Source organism: Vespa velutina, chromosome 5 (assembly GCF_912470025.1).
Source record: "Vespa velutina chromosome 5, iVesVel2.1, whole genome shotgun sequence".
In the NCBI taxonomy this organism is placed as follows: domain Eukaryota; kingdom Metazoa; phylum Arthropoda; class Insecta; order Hymenoptera; family Vespidae; genus Vespa; species Vespa velutina.
Window position 1 is genome coordinate 4587032 of NC_062192.1, and position 21858 is coordinate 4608889.

At 30.5% G+C, this 21858-nt stretch overlaps 1 protein-coding gene across 7 annotated transcripts in view; it reads right to left on the minus strand.

Annotated features, from left to right (window-relative positions):
• LOC124949079 (potassium voltage-gated channel protein Shal) overlaps positions 1–21858 on the minus strand; it is a 106304-nt gene that overhangs the window by 1295 nt on the left and 83151 nt on the right. For 3 of the 7 annotated variants that reach the window (XM_047493632.1, XM_047493636.1, XM_047493638.1), the window contains 2 exons: positions 16973–17230; positions 9091–10869 (listed from right to left, as the gene is read on the minus strand). The exons of 1 other annotated variant lie outside the window; for it this stretch is intronic. In XM_047493632.1, coding sequence (XP_047349588.1) covers positions 17090–17230 — 141 coding nt within the window. In that variant the 3' untranslated portion in view covers positions 9091–10869; positions 16973–17089. Of the gene's footprint in view, positions 1–5594; positions 6952–9090; positions 10870–15752; positions 17231–21858 lie in introns of those variants that run through there. 3 more of the 7 variants (XM_047493635.1, XM_047493637.1, XM_047493633.1) reach the window with 3 other exon arrangements.

The following is a 21858-nucleotide window of genomic DNA, read 5'->3' on the forward strand; positions in this document are numbered from 1 at the left end:
CGTTTCGATTCATCGATCTTCGTTTGATAATCCTCTTTACTCTCAGCTGTTCTTTACACACGATGATTTCTAAAATAGTCTCGACAAATTTATAACCATGTACTCTGTTTCAATAGAACAAAAGAAAGAAAGAAAGAAAAAAAAAATGGAATACTAACGAACACGTTTAGTTTACATTTTTAGCATTTACATACTAGACTATTTCAAACGTTTTTGTTAAAATTGAAACGAGATGGATGAATATTTAAAGAAATAAAAAAAAAAAAAAAAAAAAAAAAAAAAAAAAAACAGAAAAAAACAAAAAATTAAAAATTATAATGATATATGAACTTATTTAATTTTATCTATTTCATCAATTTAAATAGATATAAAAATCAGTTTATATGATCATTATATTTTTACAATCTATATAAATGAAAATAATCATAGTCTAATAGAAACATAGCATAGACGAATCATTTAACGTTATTAGGCAATAATCGATAATATTCGAACGAGTTAAACAATTATTGATATTTTAAATAATTATTGTTTAGGATAGAAAATACATATAGAAATTTTCCGAAACTATTTTAAATTCCCATCCTATATTTTATCAATAATTTCCATTCAATTTGCACTCAGTTTCTTTCGCGCTTTTTCATTATTTCTCTCTCTCTCTCTCTCTCTCTCTCTCTCTCTCTCTCTTCCTTCCTCTCTTTTTCTTTCAAACGCAGATACCAACACACGTGCTTGCACCGTCACTTTTTCATATATTTCTAAGCCGTCTAGATAGTATCCCAATCCCATATTATCGCGAAACCTTTTTGCAAGTTTTTTTTTTTCTTTATTTCTTTAAGTAAAGTAAGGAAAAGGCAATCTTGTACGAAGGAGGAGAAAGTTGGGAGCGATCAGGATAAGTGATTAAATCCTCTAACGACTTTGACATCTTCTCTATCTTCTTTTCTTTTCTTTTCTTTTCTTCTTTTCCCTTTTTTCTCTTTTCCTTTTCTTTATCTTTATCGTTAAATACATCTACGCTCTTTTGGCATACATATACACACGCACACACGCATACGCACAAGCACACGCGCACGTAGACGAACGCACAAGCCGACGGGACTCGAAATCAAGAAAGCGAAATACGAGGCTTCTTTAATTTCTATTAAAACGTTTTAGAATTAATTCATTTTCATAGAATTTATGAAAGAATGTTTCGCGCAAATGAGAAAACAATCTAATCGTTTAATTTTTGTCTTTATAAAAACGTAACAAATCATCCTTGCACAGGTTATTAAAATAAATAGCCTGATTAATAAATTCATAATATAATGCGATCGATATTTGATGATAGATTTACTATAAGCTTAAAGAAGGAGAAAAGGTACCCACTTTCTGTCGCCTTTATTTTATAATAACGACGTCCTACACTCGATGGATCATCCTCTCAACGTCAAGGGGCAATTAATTGTAGTGAAACGATTTAATGGATTGTACCTTCACAAAGGACGATTTCTTTTCAGGTAAGAAATTGTAGTATCCTCGCAATGAATCGGTTGAGCAAAGCCGCTATTAATTTAAATATTCTATACGATCCCTTTGCCTTTCATTTACTCGTTTATCTGTTTAATAAACTTTGTTAATAAAAATTCACTGTTTTTCTAGTTCTTTTTTTTCTGGTTTCTTTTTTTTTGCTTCTTTTGTTTCTCTTAACACAATGTTACAATTGTTTATTCATATAACTCACGTCGAACGTTGCCTTTAATTATAAGATTTGATATCATCGTGCAAAGGGTAGAAATCGTAAATGTGAATCATTAAATACAAAGCTTGTGTCTAGTCGAGCAGAATAGTTTGAATTGATCGCTTTTAACGTTATCACAAGTAGCTACGTTTAATTATCCGATGTGCGTGCGATACGATCGTAACATAGTTGTTTGAGCCGTCCTGATCTTCCTTACAGGATATTCACATTTTCGTAATTAACTAGAAACTTTCTAACGATGGGTTAACAAGTACGTATACTCTATCTCGATAGTTAACAAGATCTTCCCTTTGAAATATTCTGTAATATACGATATATTCTATTTTTATTTTAAATATCTTATAATCAAAGAAAAAAATTGACTAGAATTATTAGCTATTATTGATACGTCTCGTTTGATAATAACATTATTTTATTAAGAAATCAATAAGACAGGGATATTAATTCGATTGGGAAAACGTATCTTTAAGTATTAAGTGTGACGTAACATATATAAAAAAAAAAAAAAAGTAAGTCATAAGATTTTGATTGAATAGAAACGATCGATAAAACGATTAATCAATAACTATACAACGTTCCATAGTACTTTATCGATAAAGTTTTCCTTTATAGTGTCACAATATACCTTCTATCCTAATGACTATATGCTTTTAACGGAGCATCGACTATTTTTTGTTTTCCTTTTTGCTTTTTTTTTTTGTTTTTTTTGAATACGATCAAAGAATGTAATCTTAAATTTATCGACTCAATAATATTCTTAGAACGACTGACGATTATAAGAAAAAAAAAAAAAAAAAAAAAAATAATGTGAAAGAGTTCGAACGTACAATAAATGATAATTTTTTTTATACGAGTAGAACATTCATGCCTTTCTCTCTACTACTTCTCTCTCTCTCTCTCTCTCTCTTTTTATTTTCTTTTTTTCTCTTTATCTTTTTCAATTTTGATTACTCTTGGGAGATGATTTTCTACAATTCCCGAAGAACAAAGAAATGCTAAAGAGTACTCTTATCTACATAAATGAATCTCTCTCGTTTCGTTGAAATTAAATTATCGTCAAGTTATATATATATATATATATATATATATGTGTGTGTGTGTGTGTGTGTGTGTGTGTGTGTGTATGTGTAGTAAGATATTTGTAAAAATAGAACATTTAAATCTAGACGATCGAGATTTCAAAAGGCGAGGAACGATGACGATAGAACGGAGTCACTATTATATAGGTTCATCGAATCTTTTAGTAAGACTATCAACGAGAAATCGATTTAATCGGTCTCACATCTCCCTTATCGTCTCAAGGGAAGCTAAGTGAAGGACTGTCAGAGGGTAAAGAGAGTATGATGATAGATAATACGAAGATCAATTTATTTATCTTTCCCTTTTTTCTTTCTTTCTTTTTTTTTTTTTTTTTTTTTTTTTTTTTTTTTTTTTTTTTTTTTTTTTTTTTTTTTTCTTTAGTAAGGCGCGGAAATTATCGAAGTTGAATAACGCCTTCGATTAAAACGTTTGTCCCTTTTTCTTTATATCTAATTGGAATAGTTTCTATTTTCTTTTTCCTTTTTATTTCGTTTTCTTTTTTTTTTTTTTTTTTTTTTTTTTTTTTTTGCTCTTTTTCTTTCCTTTTCTTTTTCTTTCATCTTCTCGGGCGTAATTACACTTGATCTCTTTTCTTTTTCTTTCACTCATTCTCTTCTTCTATTATTTTTTCTCGATCATCAATTTAATACGATTAAGAATAGGATTATTATTATTATTGCCAAACATCGATATACGAAATACAATCCTCGAAATCCAATAGAAGAGATAATCATCAAAATCACAATTGATTTATTTTTATATATAAGTTTATGACAGATGTCGGAATATATAATACTAATAATATTCTGTTAATGCGTTTCACACACACATACACACACGCACACACACACATACACCCAAGAAAGAGTGGAAACCTCTTTTGCAAAGAGAAAAATGTAAAGTTCGCCCACTCTCAACGAAAGCTTCCTTTGAACGAAGAAAACCACACGATGGATTCAACAATTCCCGAAATAAGTACAATTTATTTTCTAGATATCGAATAATCGACCGTTCCCACGACGATTCTGCGCTTTCCTACGAACGAATTGTTCCGTTTCACCATTTTAAGCGTATTTGGCATGTCTCTCGAAGCAAATTCAGCCGAATTCAGCCGTGGTATGCCGAGAAAAATTGAGATAACACAGTTAATTGTATCATCTTAACATTTCCTTAATTCAAAAGGTATAATAAAAATACAAAATCTCATATAATAAATGTTTTACGAGACACGACTCTTTTTCAAAACGTGTGAAATTCATATTTTAAGAAAATTGAGATTGCCTATTACAAAACCCATATTCTGGGATTCTGATTAAAACGTTCCAAATGTTTTATAAGATATAACAACGTCCAAAAAACGATATTCATTTTTGACCATATGCTAAAAACATTGGAATAATAAGTCATTAGAAAGTTGTCGAAGTGTTAAAAATTGAAACGATCGAGAATTATGAAAACAGATCATTATATGATCTGTGAAAGAGAGAATATAAGTCTGTTTGAAGAACGAAGAGCTATTTTATTCAATGGATTAGTTCGTTAGCATCGAAAAGCGACGAACTGTATAGAGTTGTATAGAAAAAAAAAAAAAAAAAAAAAAAAAAAAAATATCGAAAATATTATTTCGAATTGTTAAGGAAAAATATTAAGACAATGAATGAATTTCGACGCCCATCGTATTTCTTAGCGAACGAATCTTAAATCTCATGAAATCGTCTGTTGTCGACGTGTGCACGTGCGTTTGTCTCCACGTATGTGAAACGTAATATTAATCGATTAATTAATTCCTATGCAATAATAATAATAATAATAATAATAATAATAATGATCGTAAATTAATAATAAGATGTGTAATATTGAGTTCTCGGTGTGTAAGGAACATACGGTGCTCGACAAAAATCGCTTTTGCATTCAGATTATGACTCGCGTAGAAATACATGGACGGCAAGTGCCTTGCTTACAAAAGAATCGTATTTTTCTTTTCTTTTTCTTTTTTTTTCTTTTTTTTTTTTTTTTTTTATTATTTCTTTCTTTCTTTCCTTTTTAAACAGCGAACAATTACACTCACGAGAGGGACGAGTTTAAAATTCATCTTGAATTTTGGGGTCAAACGATATTCGAATAAAGAAAACTTTGTAATTCTTATAACTAAAATCTCTGATTCTATTTGAAATATACATGTACGTGTTATACGCTATACAGTAATATGCACGACTGCGTGTGTGTGTATATATACGTGTATATGCGTTTATGTGTGTGTGTATATTTCTTAAGAAGGGGAATATACTCAGCTCGAGCAAGACAAATCATCTAATCTCTTTCCCTATCTTACTCATTCTGATGTTGTGCATATTTGCGACATTTATATATAATCGATGATAAACATAATAAATAATTTGCTTTCGCTTGATTAAAATAATAATGCATTTTATCTCACTTTGCATTTAAATCTCATCTCGTCGACGAAAGCGCTTATTCAAAAAAAAAAAAAAAAAAAAAAAAAGAAAAGAAAAAAAAAAGAAAAAGAAAAAGAAAAAGAAAAGAAAAGGAAACATTGGAATTCCCTCCGTTGCCCTCTCATTTTTTTGAATGAAATGATACCATTAGAGAATCTTAAAGTCCTTCTAGGACTCACCACTGGCAAATGCTCAAAACGAACAAAGAAAAAAATAATAAGCTTATGTACGTATGTATGTATGTATCTATGTATGTATGTATATATGAATTTTATGTATGAATGTATGTATGAATGTATGTATGAATGCATGTATGTACGACGAGAGACGGGCATCGTGTATTTCGCCTATTAAACCTTCTTATTTAAAGTTATTACGTCGCTTCGGAAAAATTGGCAGTACGGTAGTGAATTGAAAGACTCATTATTATTTTTTTTTTCCTTTTCCTTTTGGTTTCTTCCTCTCCTCCTCTCTTCTTCTCCCTCTTCTCTTCTCTTCTTTTTCTACAAAACGCAACGACGCCGACGAAACGTAACTTATCCATCGCTTTGCGTTTTATTATTATTATTATTTTTTTTTTATTTTTTTTTAGTATTATTATTAATTATTATTATTATTCTTATTATTATTATTATTCTTATTATTATTCTTAATCCTATCATTATTATTATTCTTATCATTATTATTATTATTATTATTATTATTATTCATCTTCTTATCTTACTCGCTTGCGTTACTTACAATTATTAATTAATTATTCAACCAATCAATTACGTACTCACTACAAAAGGATGGCTCGTTTCAAGCACAAAGTACAAAACGTGATCGATCGAACAGCTCTCTTGTCAGCTTCTAATTACTCGTATCAACGTATCGTAGTTTAACACGAGAATTTCTAAGATTTACACGCGTAAAACGTGTCGATGCAAAAGGGAACGAAGGAATTGAAATTGAAATAAAAGTCGAGTAATTATCTAATTCATGAAGTACGAAACGCATTTAAATGCGACGATCGAATTGCATCTCAGGTTTTACATAGATGCCCTTCTTCATACTTTATTGGAAATAAAAGTCCGATAAAAGAAAGGGGAGCGATCAAAGAATTTTCTATCTTTATAGATTTTAATCAAAAATATGAACGACGCTCGATGATAAACTTCCGCAAGTTTGGCACACGAGAAAGGAGGGCGAAAGAAATTTTTGCAGTCCTTGCTGTTTCTTAATCGCTATATATTAATGAAAGGAGAGGGAGGATAATAGAAGCTAAAACATCACGTTGCGCACTGTGTGCTATACTTATGCCCATGGTAAATGAAATTAATTATCTTTTAATGGCTAATCCTGAAATTTTTTTGCGACGATAATTCTCCCACGCTAGTTTTAAATCTTTCTCCTCTTTCTCTTCCCTTCTCTCTTCCTATCTCTTCAATTCTAATTCGAAACTGCTCTTGCATATTGTTTTTCTTGTTTTTTGTTTTTCTCGTTTTTTGTTTTACTACTACCTTGTACAGTGGTTCTAATTGTGGCTTAAAACGACAAGAAACCTTTTTTTTTTTTTCACGACACACAAGTATATACTCTCTTTTGTTCTATCTTTTTTATCTTTCTCTTTATCTCTCTCGCATACATACACACAACATATATATTCACTCGATCACACTCTCTCTCTCTCTCTCTCTCTCTCTCTCTCTCTCTCTCTCTCTTTCTTTCTTAAAACCTTGAACACATTCAAACTTTCACGCATACTAGTAGTTTGAAACGATTTAGAATTTATTTTATTGCGCGACGCATAGTGCTGCAAGTGTGTGTGAGAGAGAGTAAATTTGTTTCATATATGTATAATCTCTGTTCCTCTGCTTTTCACTCGTAATATAATATTTATAATATAATATTGTATATATATATATATATATATATATATATATATATACATATATATACATATATATATATATAATGTATACATATATATATACATATATATATACATATATATATACATATATATATATATATATATATATATATACATATATATATATATATATATATATATATATATATATAGTGTATATGTTATTACTCTCTGCCTTCTTTTTTTCTTTTTCTTCTTCAACTCCAAGTTAAATTGTTACAGATAATTACAAAGTTAATTACATTCAACGCAAATAAATATTCCTTACGAACTTCGACGAAATATTTACAACCTAGAATGTATTTATTTATATCCTGATTACACGGATAGTCGCTATTGTTATTTTTTCTTTTTACGAGCATTCTTTCTCTCTTTTTATCTATCTCTTTTTTCTTTTCCGTATGATATTATAACGCGCTTGTATCGATCGATCGTTAGTCGAGATATCGATTCGTTCATCACTTTTTAAATTCTTTCAACGAGTTCTCTTTTTGCACTCGTTGATTTTTTTCTCTTTTTATTTCAACAAATTTGTGAAAAACGTCAGAATATTTAAGCGTATTCTCATTCTGTCCAAATAATAATTTACTTCACAAACTCTTTCTATCTTTCTCAAATTTTTTATTAATTCCCTTATAATATGTATATTTATATATGTATATATATATGTGTCTATGTCTGTGTATGTCTGTGTGTGTGTGTGTATATGTATATGTATATGTATATGTTACACCAATCTACACGGAGAGTAAATAAAAAATCTACTCACGATAGGACATCATCTGATAATTGGAACAACGTAAACGCGTAGAAGGAATGTATCGTAAAAATTGTTAATAATCGTATTGTTTAATTTAAGCTTCGTATTAACATTTATCGCGAAGAGATTAAATTAAACGGAAAATCTACTATCTGTCTACCGAAGGCGTCTCAACGATCGATCGTACAGCGAAACAACGACGAGAGGGACGTTCTTCAAATCGACGTCCAGCGATTTTTAATTAAGTATCGTGTCTAAAATATCTTCGCGATCGGGCACGACCGAACGCGGAACTTTGAAAGAACGAGGGCATTATCTTACTTTTAGTTTTAATAGAATACAAAGGTACGTGGGTCCCTGTCTCTCTCTCTATCTCTCTCTCTCTCTCTCTCTCCCCTTTGTCTCTGTCTCTCTCTCTCTCTCTCTCTCTCTTTCTCTCTCTCTCTCTCCCTATCTCTTCTATTCAATCGTTATTTATTTATTTATTTATTTATTATTATTATCATTATTATTATTATTATTATTATTATTATTATTGTTATTATTATTATTATTATTATTATTATTATTTATTATTATTATCAATATTATTGATATTATTTATAAACATGGACAATAATTTCTCTTTTATTTTCTATTTCGCTCCGCTTTTGGACATCGCGGTTGGCATGGATAAAAATTTGAAATAAAATATTGTTGCTCCGTTTTATCGACAATTCCAGACAGACACGAGACCCTTAATGAATCGCACTTTATAACGCGTCGCTCAGCTCATGAAAATTTCGTCTTTTCTCCACGTTAGAGATGAAACGAAATATTTCATTAGCAATATCGCAAACTATAATTATCATAGAGAAATTCTTCGGGAACCACGTCGATTCATCGAAACTACTGATAGTCCATAAATTCTAAGCATCTTTCGTTCTAAAGATTTTCTATATTAAATAGATAGATAAATAATGTAGAATTATAGCTACGATGAAGACGACTAAATGTCTTCAAAATTTATCGAATATGTACATAGGTACAGTGTGTAAAAAAAAGATTAATTATCTATTTAGATGAAATCGGATAATATTTTTAAAAATTTACTTTTCTTTTATATTTATTATGTTCAGTATTTGTTAAAAATATATAAATTTTCAAATTTTATTCTCATTCACATTCAAAATTCTAACAATAAATACACAAGAATGCATCTTTGCTATAATATCCCATATCAAATGAGTGCAATGTAATGAAATCATTCTATAGACAATGCGATTCGTGAACTTGTGAAGAAAACTTAAAAGAATTGGATTCATATCCGGACGAGGTAGGAAGAAAACGAGAACAGCACATAACAAACAATTGGTATCAAATAAGTACGGCAATTGTTCAATTACGGAAGTCATTGGAAGACTCGACATATACAAAATAACAATTACAAAATGTGTTTTTTTTTTTCGCAACCCTAAGGATAGATTTAAAATTTGCAGATATAAAGATATAGCACATATTGAACATGGCAGATATTAATCAATAAAATTTTGAGTTAAAATATATAAATCATTTTTTGAATCATAATTAAGTAATAAATATAAATTTATGTGAATTCTTTTCTTTTTTTTTTCTTCTTCTTCTTTATAAATTCAGCCGATTTCATTAAAATAGATATTTTAAATTTTAAGACACACTGTACCTGCATATTTGCATACGCTTTTAATGACATCTTAAAAAACGATTGATAATTATGAAAAATTTTAATTTTCGATATTATATTAAATATTAATAAGTAATTAGTTATACATGCATCAAGAGAAAATGAGGAATTAAGAAACGGTGAAAAATTTCTCTTTTTAAGGAAACGACGAAGTTCGACCCGAAGCCCGATCGCCTAATCAACAAAAATAAGTACATAGATTTATTAATATATATCATTCACATACGAATTATTCGTAAGATCGTCACGATCTCACCACGTTTGAGATTATCGAATATATCTAAAACTTTTTGCGAGATATGAAAAATAACTATACGACTCGGAGTAAGGCATATTATGGTGCCATTTTCTCATTTCGCAACTTGTCTATCTTTCCTCTCGTAGGTAGAATCGATTCATTTTATTAAGAATTAGATCTCATTCTTTTTTTCTATCTTCTTCCTACATCCTTTTCTGATAAGATAAACAAATTACAGAGAAGCGCGCAAACAACATCATAATATATCGAACGTCGATGAATGTCGATATAATTAACATCGATAAAACGAATCCCGAATAATGATTCAAACTCAATGTAGAAATTCAATTCGTTCGAATCATCATTCTTGGAAATTCTATAGTAATCCTTTGCGAGTGACTTTCTGGATCTAAAGTATTAACGTATTATCATTATAATTTCTGTCATACGGTCCAATGAAAATTTCTGTAAACGCGAAGTCAAACGCGAAGAATTTCTTTTCGAAAGGTTACAACGAGACCGTGAATTTCTATGGTCACCGTTGAAACGTTTTGGACGTTTAATCTCGCTATTAAGATCCCTATGCAAAATCATCGATTCAATCTTTTTCTATCTTTTCTCGCCGGAATCAAAATCATCTCTGTGTGTGTATGTGTGTGTATTTGTGTGTATATGTGCATGTATATTAGAAATAAAAATTAACAGTGCATATAGTCTCATCGACGAGATCCAATACAAAATTTCTTCAAGAAGAATCAATCGTTGATCTTGGATCGTAGTTAAATCGTATCAATTCCATTCTCTCAATTTTTATCTTGCTTGAATATTCCATTCTTGATCCGATGATATATCTTGAGAAACTTCTCGTCGATTTTTCCTCATTTTTTCAAATAATCTCTCGATTATTTCTCCCGGGTAGTAGTAGACATTTCGAAACTTCTATCTCGTCGACTCGTGTATTCGTTCTTTCTTTACTGCAATATATGCATACATTGTATCGTTTGTAAATCTATTTCTTATCGTCAAACATTGAAAATGAAAGATAATTTATTCTTGTATAAATTCAATCGTATTCAATATCGAAAAGTATTTTGATGAGATCGAGATGCTTACAATGAGAAAATAATCTCCTTTCTCTCTTTTCTCTATAGAAATAAATTTAATAAGACGAAGAGATATGAATGGATTTTAAATGTCACAATCGAAATTGAATATCGTCATGGATAAAGTGTCGGAGAGAAGATTTGAACGCGCGCAGATGTTCGAATGAAACTTAAACCCAACTAATTTGAATATTTATATCGACTGTATTAATCGAAGTACTTAATGTAAGAAATAAAAGATGATACCATTAATCCATTGCAAATCAGTCAATACATTTAAAGTACTTCATCGATCGGATATACTATAGATATATATATATATATATATATATATATATATATATATATATATATATATATATGTATATATTCTTCATAAAAAAAAAAAAAAAAAAAAAAAAAAACAAATCTATAAAATCGAATGATTTTTAACGTTGAAAAATGTCTTAATTATTTTATTAAGACATTCGATAGATCGAAAATAATCATACATTTTATAATATCAATATTATCAAATGAAAAAACGTATAATTATTTCGTCGGAATAAATTATTCAATAACATTAATTGGTACATATAAATGTAGAAAATTATGTTGCTAGGGGATACATTTTCAACGTGTCAACGTCAGTAATCGTATTAATAGAATTATTGGAATATCATAAAATTTCTATGATTCTGGCTAGCCACAAAATGTAAACCTACATGCAACATAATCGATACTCATCTAATTACGATAATATTAGCTTCGTTATATTACCAATAGATAGATATTCCATTACTTCAACTACTTTTGGTCAAAAGAGCTCGATCGAATTTGTGATAATAAAATGATAAGGAAAGTCGAGATTATCAGGGAATAAATGATTATAACGTCAGATTCTTTCATGATAAGAATAATTGTTCGTAAGTCTAAATAGTATATCTTAATTTTCTGACAGAAAGAAAACGTTCTGTTGCAAGAAGCTTATCGTGTTCATGGTATATTGTATTCGTTCGGTGAAACTATGACGGATATCTCGCTATAAGCCGAAAATCCTACTATCTATCTATTTCTCTCTCTCTCTCTCTCTCTCTCTCTCTCTCTCTCTTTCTCTTTCTCTTTCTCTTTCTCTTTGTATTCTTAAAAACTCGGCCGGAATCCGATGCAGCTATTAACGAAACTCATGCGAGTTCTCGGAATAGTCGGCAGTTTTTGAAAGTTATTCGTAACAAGCGCGCCAATCATGAACAGTCTAGAACTCGGTCATCTATTGTCACCGCTTTTTTCAAGCTTGAACCAAATTTCCGAAAGTCAAACGAGAGTAAAAGAGAAAGAGAAAAAGAAATCCCTTTTAAAGCCAGCCTTCTGGAACATTTCACGAAAAATGGGAAGCTAAATATGAAATTGCCAATATACTAGAAGATATAATTCTTTGGATTATAAGAATCTTTTTTTTTTTTTTTTTTTTTTTTTTTTTTTTTTTTTTTTTTCTTTTTTGATATAGTACTGACAAACTCGTGTGAAATTCTATCTGAAATTATAATGTGACACTGAGACATCTCGTTCTTATCTTGCATTCAAATCTTGTATTCAAATCTCGCATTCAAATCTCGCTTCTCTGCGTTTATCTGACTGCGTGTACGCGACGTAATACGACTGAATTCTAATGTTACACCGAAGTTACATCGAAATTGTATTGTATTTAATCTTTACAAAGCAAATTGTTTTTAAACTTTATCATTATTGTTTCGTTGAAGATTCTATGTATTTTCCTTACAAACTTTGACAAAATAGAAACAATTTTTTAATATGAAACGTAAACTTGAGCTTGATGTAAATAATTTCTCTTCAACATTTACATCTCTCAACGAATCCGAATTAGATCGATAGATTCACTGAATCTAAATTATATCCGATACTAAATCCATCGATTTGAAGCCGATGCTTATATTACGATTTCACGTTTGGACGCATTCGAATTTGCCAATCTCACAGAAAATTTATTAAACTGGCAAGTACGAATTGGCCGTCGTAAGTCGGTATATACGAACGAAGAACATAAAGTGAAATATGTATGTGAACGAATTTTTATGAACTTTTATCAAGTTTTATCATTAAAATCGATCAATTTTAAAAGAAAAATAATATACTTTTATAAAATAATTTATTGAACAATTTCTATCGTATTATTAGAAAAAATTAAGATCAATATAATTTTAATTTTCGTTAGCGATGTAACGACATATCATTATTACCTACAATTTGTTTCCATTTAAAAGACAACTTGTCGATTTCGAGTGTAAAAATATTTTCATCTTTTTGACAGGTTCTTAGTACAGTTTAACAAAGATTATCTATCTAATTTTTCGAATTCACTATACATTAAAAATTAAAAGGGATCATCTGAAAGAGAAAGCAAATCATGTAAAAGTACCAAACAATTTCGACAAATTTACGCGGGAAAGAAAAAACGAATCGAAGAATAGTAAAATTGAGATTCGAAGAATCGATCAAAGGGAGCAATAAAACGGCAAAGGATGAAGAAACTCGAACAACGAATCAGTCGTATAACAGGCATTCCAACGAAACCCGCCAATCGATCGGTCAAAGTTCGATAGCGGAGTTCAATTTAGAAAGTCGATAAAAAAGAAGAAAAAAGAAGAAGAGAAAGACAGAGGCGATCTCATAGGAAAAGATGGACTTTGACTACTTGTACAACTATCGGATTTCCGAAAGTTGAACGATGAATTCGAGAAGGAAAATAGGCTTTGCTATGGCACGTGTTCTTGAAAAGTCGGCCAGATTGCTGAGTGCTGTGAAAGATTCAAAAAGGAGACGCAGAGAGAGAGAGAGAGAGAGAGACAGAGAGAGAAGAAACAACTGTCACAATTGTCATGCGAAAGAAGGAATCAACGAAACAGTGTAAAGAAAAAAAAAAAAAACACGAATGATGGAAGAGTGTCGGAAGATAGAAGGTGAAAGAAACGAGAGATATAGAATAGCTGACTGGTTCACACCAAAAGGGTTAGAAAGAGATAGAGAGATGGGCCAAAAGTAAGAAGAAGGAGAGAGAAGCTCGAGAGTATCTCGAGAATAAGTCGAGACGTCCGTGAAAGTGCTGCTGATGGCGCGTACGCGTCTCTTTTTGTCTATACGCTTGTTTGTGTGATCCATCACAACACATACACACATTTGCACAGAACGGCTATCTCGTCGAAGCTGGCTCTAGAGCAGGAGAATGAGCGATAGAAATAACACACTCGACTCGGTTGCTGGCACCCCAGGAAGATATAGAGAGAAGAGTAACACAGCTGAGAGTCAAGAACTTTGATCGATATCTCTACTAGATTATACCTCGAGGCTCTCTCAGACTTACTTCGAGAGAAAAGGGGTAGAGAATAAGAGAAAGAGAAAGAGATAAAGTTGTTACTGTACGATCGATGAACAAATAACGAAGCTCATTCTCATAATTTAAAACGAACGAATTCTACATTTCGATTTCATTTTCGATTGAATCAAAACATAAGAAACATCGAATAAATCTCGATTCTAAAATAATAAAGATAAACTAAAATTGATATAGATAATCATTATATATCGTATAATTATATTTTTTTTGATTTTATTGAAACTTTGTCGTTCGAGATATCGATCGAACAATGACGATTCTATGCAGAAGAGTAACTGTGAGATAAGCCATTGGGAACGCATTCATTCCACACCAGGTATTTCGACGGTTTACCTCTGTGCAAATTTACCTTCGACCTCGTTTCGAAGGATCAAGCTCCTTTCTCGAACTAGCTTCGTCCTCGAGTCGAGCATCCACAGCTCTCAGGATCGAAATTCGAGCAACGAGCTTTGGTGTTCGATTACCGGCTGATTCATCATCCACTTGCTGACTGAACCGCCTCGATAGTAGACTCGATACTATGGCCGATACATACTTTGCGAGAAATCATCTCACTAAACACACTCTCCATTATGTTCGGATAAAACAACGAGACTATGCTAGAAATATTAACTGATACTGAGCTATGAGCCAATAAGTTTCGAGAATAAGCGAATATCAATTCTGATATTTCGTCGATTATTTAATTATCTCGATGAATCAAAAAAATCACTTCTTTAAAGAAAAAATCTTTCCTTTAATAGAGATCAAACAATGAGTTATTATCTTTCTCAAATTATTCGGATCAAAAGGTCATATTCCATGCTCGAACGACGAATATCCGATATTAATTACCGTGTAATCAAGTTTTATTATAGCTTCGTCCTTCTAACTAGAAGTAAGCATCTCGATCTTAAAGCGTAATCCAATAATCGCGAAAAGAACTGAAGGGGTAGCTCGTATAATTATCGTTCGACCTTGACGAGATGGATACGACAAAAAGTCGTTGCGTTTTACCCTTTCACGGGTTACAAGAGATTATACACTTGTAGGACAACAGTTGACCAGTTTTCGCTTGAGGGAACGACAAAAGCTTAATTAGTGTTAATAAAATGGTAACCATCGAAGAATATTTCGTAAAGAAATCCTTGACGCATGATTTCCCTCTAGGTATTCTTTGTCTTCATGAATTTGAATTCCTCCAAGTAAAAAAAAAAAAAAAAAATAAAAAAAAAAAAATCGATGTAAATATAAAAAAAAAAACAAGAACAAAAATTTTGTTATACATCACAATTAAAATATAATTTTAAAATATCATTTTATTTAAATATTTAAATATTAATTCAATATTTTGATTCAAAATAAAAATATTATTTTATATATATATATATATATATAAATATGATTCTTTGTAGATAAGGACTAACTTACGATTACTGGATTACTTGTAATGTTCGCGAAAGAAATAGAGTGAAATATCGAAAAAGAATGGAAAACTTATTGTGTGTAGAGAAAAAAAAAAATAGCGTAAACCACCGAAAGTAGCCAGAAAATTTTAAAAAGAAAATGTGAGAGCTTTCTCCAACGCTTGGAGCAATAACAATATGTACGTGTAAACTTTTCTACTACTATACAAGAAAGTGTCCCACAAGAAAAAAGAAAACGATTGACTAAAGCAAGTTTATACATTTCATGCGAACCGAATCAATACAAATTTCTTAGAAATTTTTGAAACGATTCGATCATCGTGAAGTTTCGAAACGTTTCCGTAATTATTCGAAATTGAAAATTCTTGAAAAGTTTTGAAAACTGTTTAGAATTTTGACAATCTTGAAAACGTTAAATTCATTTTGAATCATTTATTATGTGAAAAAGGATTATAATCATCATTTCAAAACTTAAAATAATTAATTTTTCAAGATCTTCAAGAATTTTTAATTTCGAATTATATCTACTGGTATTTCCCATTTTACGTATTTCTAAATTTAACAAAAAATTTAATTTATTTTGAACGATATAATATCAAATAAATTTATCTTATATTCAAAATTAGTAAAACTTTCAATGAAACTAATTAATTGTCAGGAACAAAAGTTATACTTATTGTATCGTGTTTATGGGAAACGTCAGTTCTCACTTTACGAAAAATGGGATCGAAATGAATTAATTTGTAAGAACAGAAATTACTCATGTATTCAAACTGACTCGAAACTTTCGTCATATACATTGTGTGATCCTGATAAAGTGTTGCGAAAATTATTCGTTGATTACTAATTTATCGTTAATTGACAAAAGTATCAGTAATCAGCGATACGTGTTCACGAAAATCTATCAAATTCCACGAAGAAGTTTACGACTACTTCCGGTGACGCGCTTTATACATTCCTCTTCTCAATGTTCCTTTATTCTTTCTTTTTCGACGATATCTCTCCATCTTTTTTCTAGTTTTTTTTTTTTTCTATTATTATTTTCTAGAATTCTTTTTCTATTTTATTTATTTATTTATTTTTTTTGTTAATTTTTTTTTTGGTTTTTTTTTGTTTTTTTTTTTTTTTTTTTTTAAATTTTTTTATTTCTTTTTAAATGATCGTGATTCAGGCTCACCGTATTCATGGCCAGATGGCCATGGTTATTTCTCGAAGCAATCGGTAGAGAAGAACGATGATAGTTATAGGTGATCTTATTAGCGGATATGGTGATCGTGATTGGTCTCGATCGTACTCAAGCGGTCTCCGAAAGCGGAAGCGGTGGCTGCCCACCGGAAGTAGTCATGGCAGGCGCGGTGTTGGTTGTGGTGGTGGGGACCGGAAGTGGCTGTAGGGCCTGCATGTCACAGGTGTGGGAACCGCGCTTCTTTAGGTCCTGGAACAATTGGCATTTCGGATATGTTTGAATGTTCTTTCCTTCCTTCCCACTCTTTTCTTTTTTCTCCTCAACTTCTTATCACTCTCTTTCTCTCTCTCTCTCTCTCTCTCTCTCTCTCTGTCTCTTTCGCTCGCTTCTTCTCTCTCTCTCTCTCTCTCTCTCGCTCTTTTTCTCTGCATCTCTCCATTTTCTCTCTCTCTCTCTCTCTCTCTCTCTCGTTCTCTCGCTCGCTCGCTCGCTCGCTCTCTCATTTCTAAATCGACTAAGGCAGATTAAACTACATCTACCTCTCCTCCCTCACCTCTCTTCTCTCATTCTCTTTTTAGGTGTATCGATTGCTTCTTTGTTCGCTCTTGTGGAGAGCGCAATTTAAAAGAAAAAGTGCAACGCAATAGTACTCTATCAAGTGTCACGGTCAAAACTCAGAATGCAAGGTATTCGAGACAACCACAAGGAACTTTCGAACGAGTTTGAAGATCGACTTCGCGTATTTTCCGAAAGAATCGGCTTAGGATATAAAAGCTCTTCTCGCGCTTGGATGGTAGGAATGAGAAAAAATAGAATAAAAATCTTGAATGATAGAGGAAAGAAATTATATATACGAGCGTGAAAATACGTCGATGAGAAAGTATTATTAAAAGAGTGTTGCACGATGATCGTTGTCTTCTTCCTTTTTTTTTTTTTTGTATTTTTTCTGTTTTCTTTTTTCCTTCTTTTTTTCTTGTCTTTTTTTTTCTAGAAAGAGAAGAAAAATGATGCTCGGCTTCGATAATGTTGAAGGAGAAAATTATTTATCCATTCGAGAGAAAAGCGTCGTATGTTAGATTTGAAATATTATAAAATATTCAAAAGAATCGAACGTCAGGTTACCTTTAAAAATATATGATAAAAAAATAAATACTTGCACGCGTATTTCGAGAAAAGAAAGGAGGGTCGAGTCGTTTTTCTTTCTCTTTATCTTTTTATATTTGTTCTGTTTCTTTTTTTTAACTTTATTTTTATAAATTTGAAAAAGTCATAAAATATTTTATCGAGTTAGTATTCGTTTCTTTTTTTATTTTTTTTTTTTTTTTCATTTTTTTTTTTTTTCTTTTTTAGTCGAAAGAACGGAGAGAGAGCTAGAGGAAGGGGAGAATGAAAGAGACACGTGGCCACGTGCAGAGAAAACAAAATCATGCGTAACAATGAACAACAAAGACAATTATATAATAAAACAACAAGTGCGAAGCAAGCAACAATAAGAATTAAAAATACAATGAAGAACAAGAAGAAGATAATACGTAAAATTATTAAAGAGAAGAACGAATAGTACAGGAACTACGAAGATATGAACTATGAACTGTATATGTATGTACATATGTACATATATATGTATATATATATATATATATATATATATATATATATATTTACAAAAGCATGCAATATATGTAAAATATTTATTGAAAGCATGATATAACAAAGCTTTACGATATGTACATAGATCATTATGTCGAAGCTCTTTTCGTTTTCTTTTTGTTAAATAAATAAAATTAATAAAAACGAAAAAAGTTTTCGTTCTTTCTATGTAATCTTCTATGTAATTCTATGTATCAGGTTCAAAGTATTAAGCAAAAATGTACACGTCATGTTATAATATATAGGTAAAAATAAAAGAATAATTAGTAGAGTCTCATCTGACAAACGTATCTTGGGTATGTATAATGAATTCACGCTTAATTACATCAAGTTTGAGCAAACTAAATTTATTAGAAAGTTCTTCAGTCCGGAAAAGTTGGACGTTCTACGTTCGGTCTGAATATATTAAAACTCGGACTAAGTCCGTGAAAACATATGCTTGAACGCATTGCGGTGACCTTTACGAGTCAACGTATTCATCATTGTCCATTTGTCGTCGTTTGCTCGATAGTTAACGCTATGTTCTGTTTTCTTCGAAGACAGAAATCGTTCGAGCTAATAATTCCTCATGACAAGCTGCACCGCACTGCAGGTGCGACGATGCACTTCGTGCACTCTTGTGTACACATACCTAATCCGTACAAGCTTTCATCAAATACGTATGTACGTATGTACGTGTATATATGTATTGAATAATTTAAAACTGAACTGAAACTTAAGCTAAATAAAATTTTGTAAAATACTTGCACTCAATGACGTCCGTCGAAATTAAATGAAAACTATTTCGCATTCAAAACCGGAAATAATGTCAAGCAGGATTCTCAGGTATCGAATATAATATATACAAGTACGTTATATAAATAATTTACCTTTCTATCCGAGTGTAAGTACATGTAGAAACTACAGGAACTTATCGAATATTCGTCGAAATAATTATTGATATCAAAATGCAATACAAGGGAATAATCTATCGTAAAATTAAAATGTTGCATTCAATATATCTATTTTATCGAATGAAGTCAAAATTTATTATGTTATCAGTAGCGCTATAAAAGTAAAAAGATGCTTGTGCGAAATGAAATAATTCATTTTTTATTAATTCAGAGATGGAGAATGATTAAAGTATCATAGGACGTCCAACCAAAAGCAATGTTACCCCTTTATATATATATATATATATATATATATATATATATATATATATATATATATATACATATATATATGTATGTATGTATATATGTATATAAAATTTCTTTAGATAGAAAATATAAATGTTGAAAATGTTATTAAGCATTCACTAACTACATTAAGAAGAAAGTCTTTTCCCAAGGTAAAATGTATACATAAAAGAACGGAATTTCAAAGCTAAGAATTCTTACCAAATGTTTTTTCTTTAGCAGATTTTATGGATGCTGACCCCATTTTAAGGAGAACTTTAATTAGACGAGTACAACATAATAAAAACATATTCGTGCCATCAGCACGGTAGTAATAATTATCACTATAAAATTCAATAGAAGGCGAAAACTCGATAATACCAATTTCTTCCTACGAAATAAATAACTTAGAAAAAGCCTAATTCAAAGCTTAGATATATAATCGACGAGCTCTGAAGATCGTAATAAATTGTAGCAAAATTATAGATAAGGATGCAATAAAATGCAACAGAAAAATTGTGAAGATTCATTGGAAATTGAAGAAATAGAATAGAATAATTTACGATAAAGCAAGAAACGTTCGAAACAACACGCGTTTAAGAATCTTATTAAACATTACCGTTACGTGACTCGCCCTTTTAATTATAAACACCTATAATATTTCTATTTCGAAAGCATTATGCAATATCTAAAAGAGTATAGTAAAATCGTGTGATGAATTAATTAACGTTACAAGACGCATTCCCTACGGTCGTTTATTTCTTTCTCGATGCAAAGCGCAATAACTGCATCGTGGATACCCTGTAAATGTGGTTCTCATTAAGTGTGCTCACAAAACGGCCTTTACGGGTCGCGTAATTCTATTTTTCCGCTTCACGTATATATACGTATATATACGTATATACATACATATATATATATATATATATATATATATATATATATACGCGTATACGCGAGCCTCTTTCTGTAATATGGATAAGAGGAAGAAAGAAAAAGAAAAAAAACGTTGATGACGATGATGTTGATATTGATAATGGTGGATGATGGTATCAAGTGAAGCACGCTCTTCAAAACATCTAATAATGAATGAAAATCTATAGATCCGTGAAACGAAAGAAATTATAATACTTTAAAGAGACTACAATACTTTTTCAGAACTATTTCGATGGTGTTTACTTTAAAGATAGAAAGAAAGAGAGAGAGAGAGAGAGAGAGAGAGAGAGAAAGAGAGAAAGAAAGTATAGCAACACCAATTTCTTTGTATTCCATACTCTCATTTATCTTCGTGCACTCAGAGATGTACTCAATACGAATAAGAATGCCTAGATATTTTTCCTTTTTTACGTTCATGTGTATTCAAAGATACCAACATGAAACTCTAAGAAATGATAAGAGGAAATAGAGAAGAAAGTAGAAAAAGCTACAATGGTTGATTTTTCTGATAAAATACGAACGGAACGAAATGAAAAAGAAAGAGGAGATTTTATTTCAATCACCGAAAAAGGCCGATATCGAGTGACACATATTCTATTTTTCATTTTCTTTTATCAATTTTTATGTTCTATCATTTTTATGTTCAACCGCGATAAAGTTGATAAGATATAAAACTTCATTTCGGCGCTTGTATGCATTTTTTTTAAAAAAGTTATATCGAACATGTAATAAGATCAATAATTGATTTATCATATCGCGTTTATGAAGAAAGAAGATCGCTGGTTGTATCGAGGACAAAAAATTATATTTCACGTAACGAGTAATATATAATAAGTAAAAGAGAGCGTGAATTTGCTACGACGCGATTAGAAATTCTAAAAACATTTCCAAATTTTCAATTAATCAAATATAAATATTTTATAACATTGTTCGAAACAATGCTATGATTATACAAATGTTAATTTTATCAAATAATCAAGTATGTTTATGAAAAATATAATGACGAATATAATAAAAAAAAAGAAACATAGTATCACACATAAAAAAAAAAAGGGAAATTTTCAAGTTCAATTTCTAATGATTCTCATTATCCGAAGAAATTATAACGATATGTCTCCCATGTAATTCAAA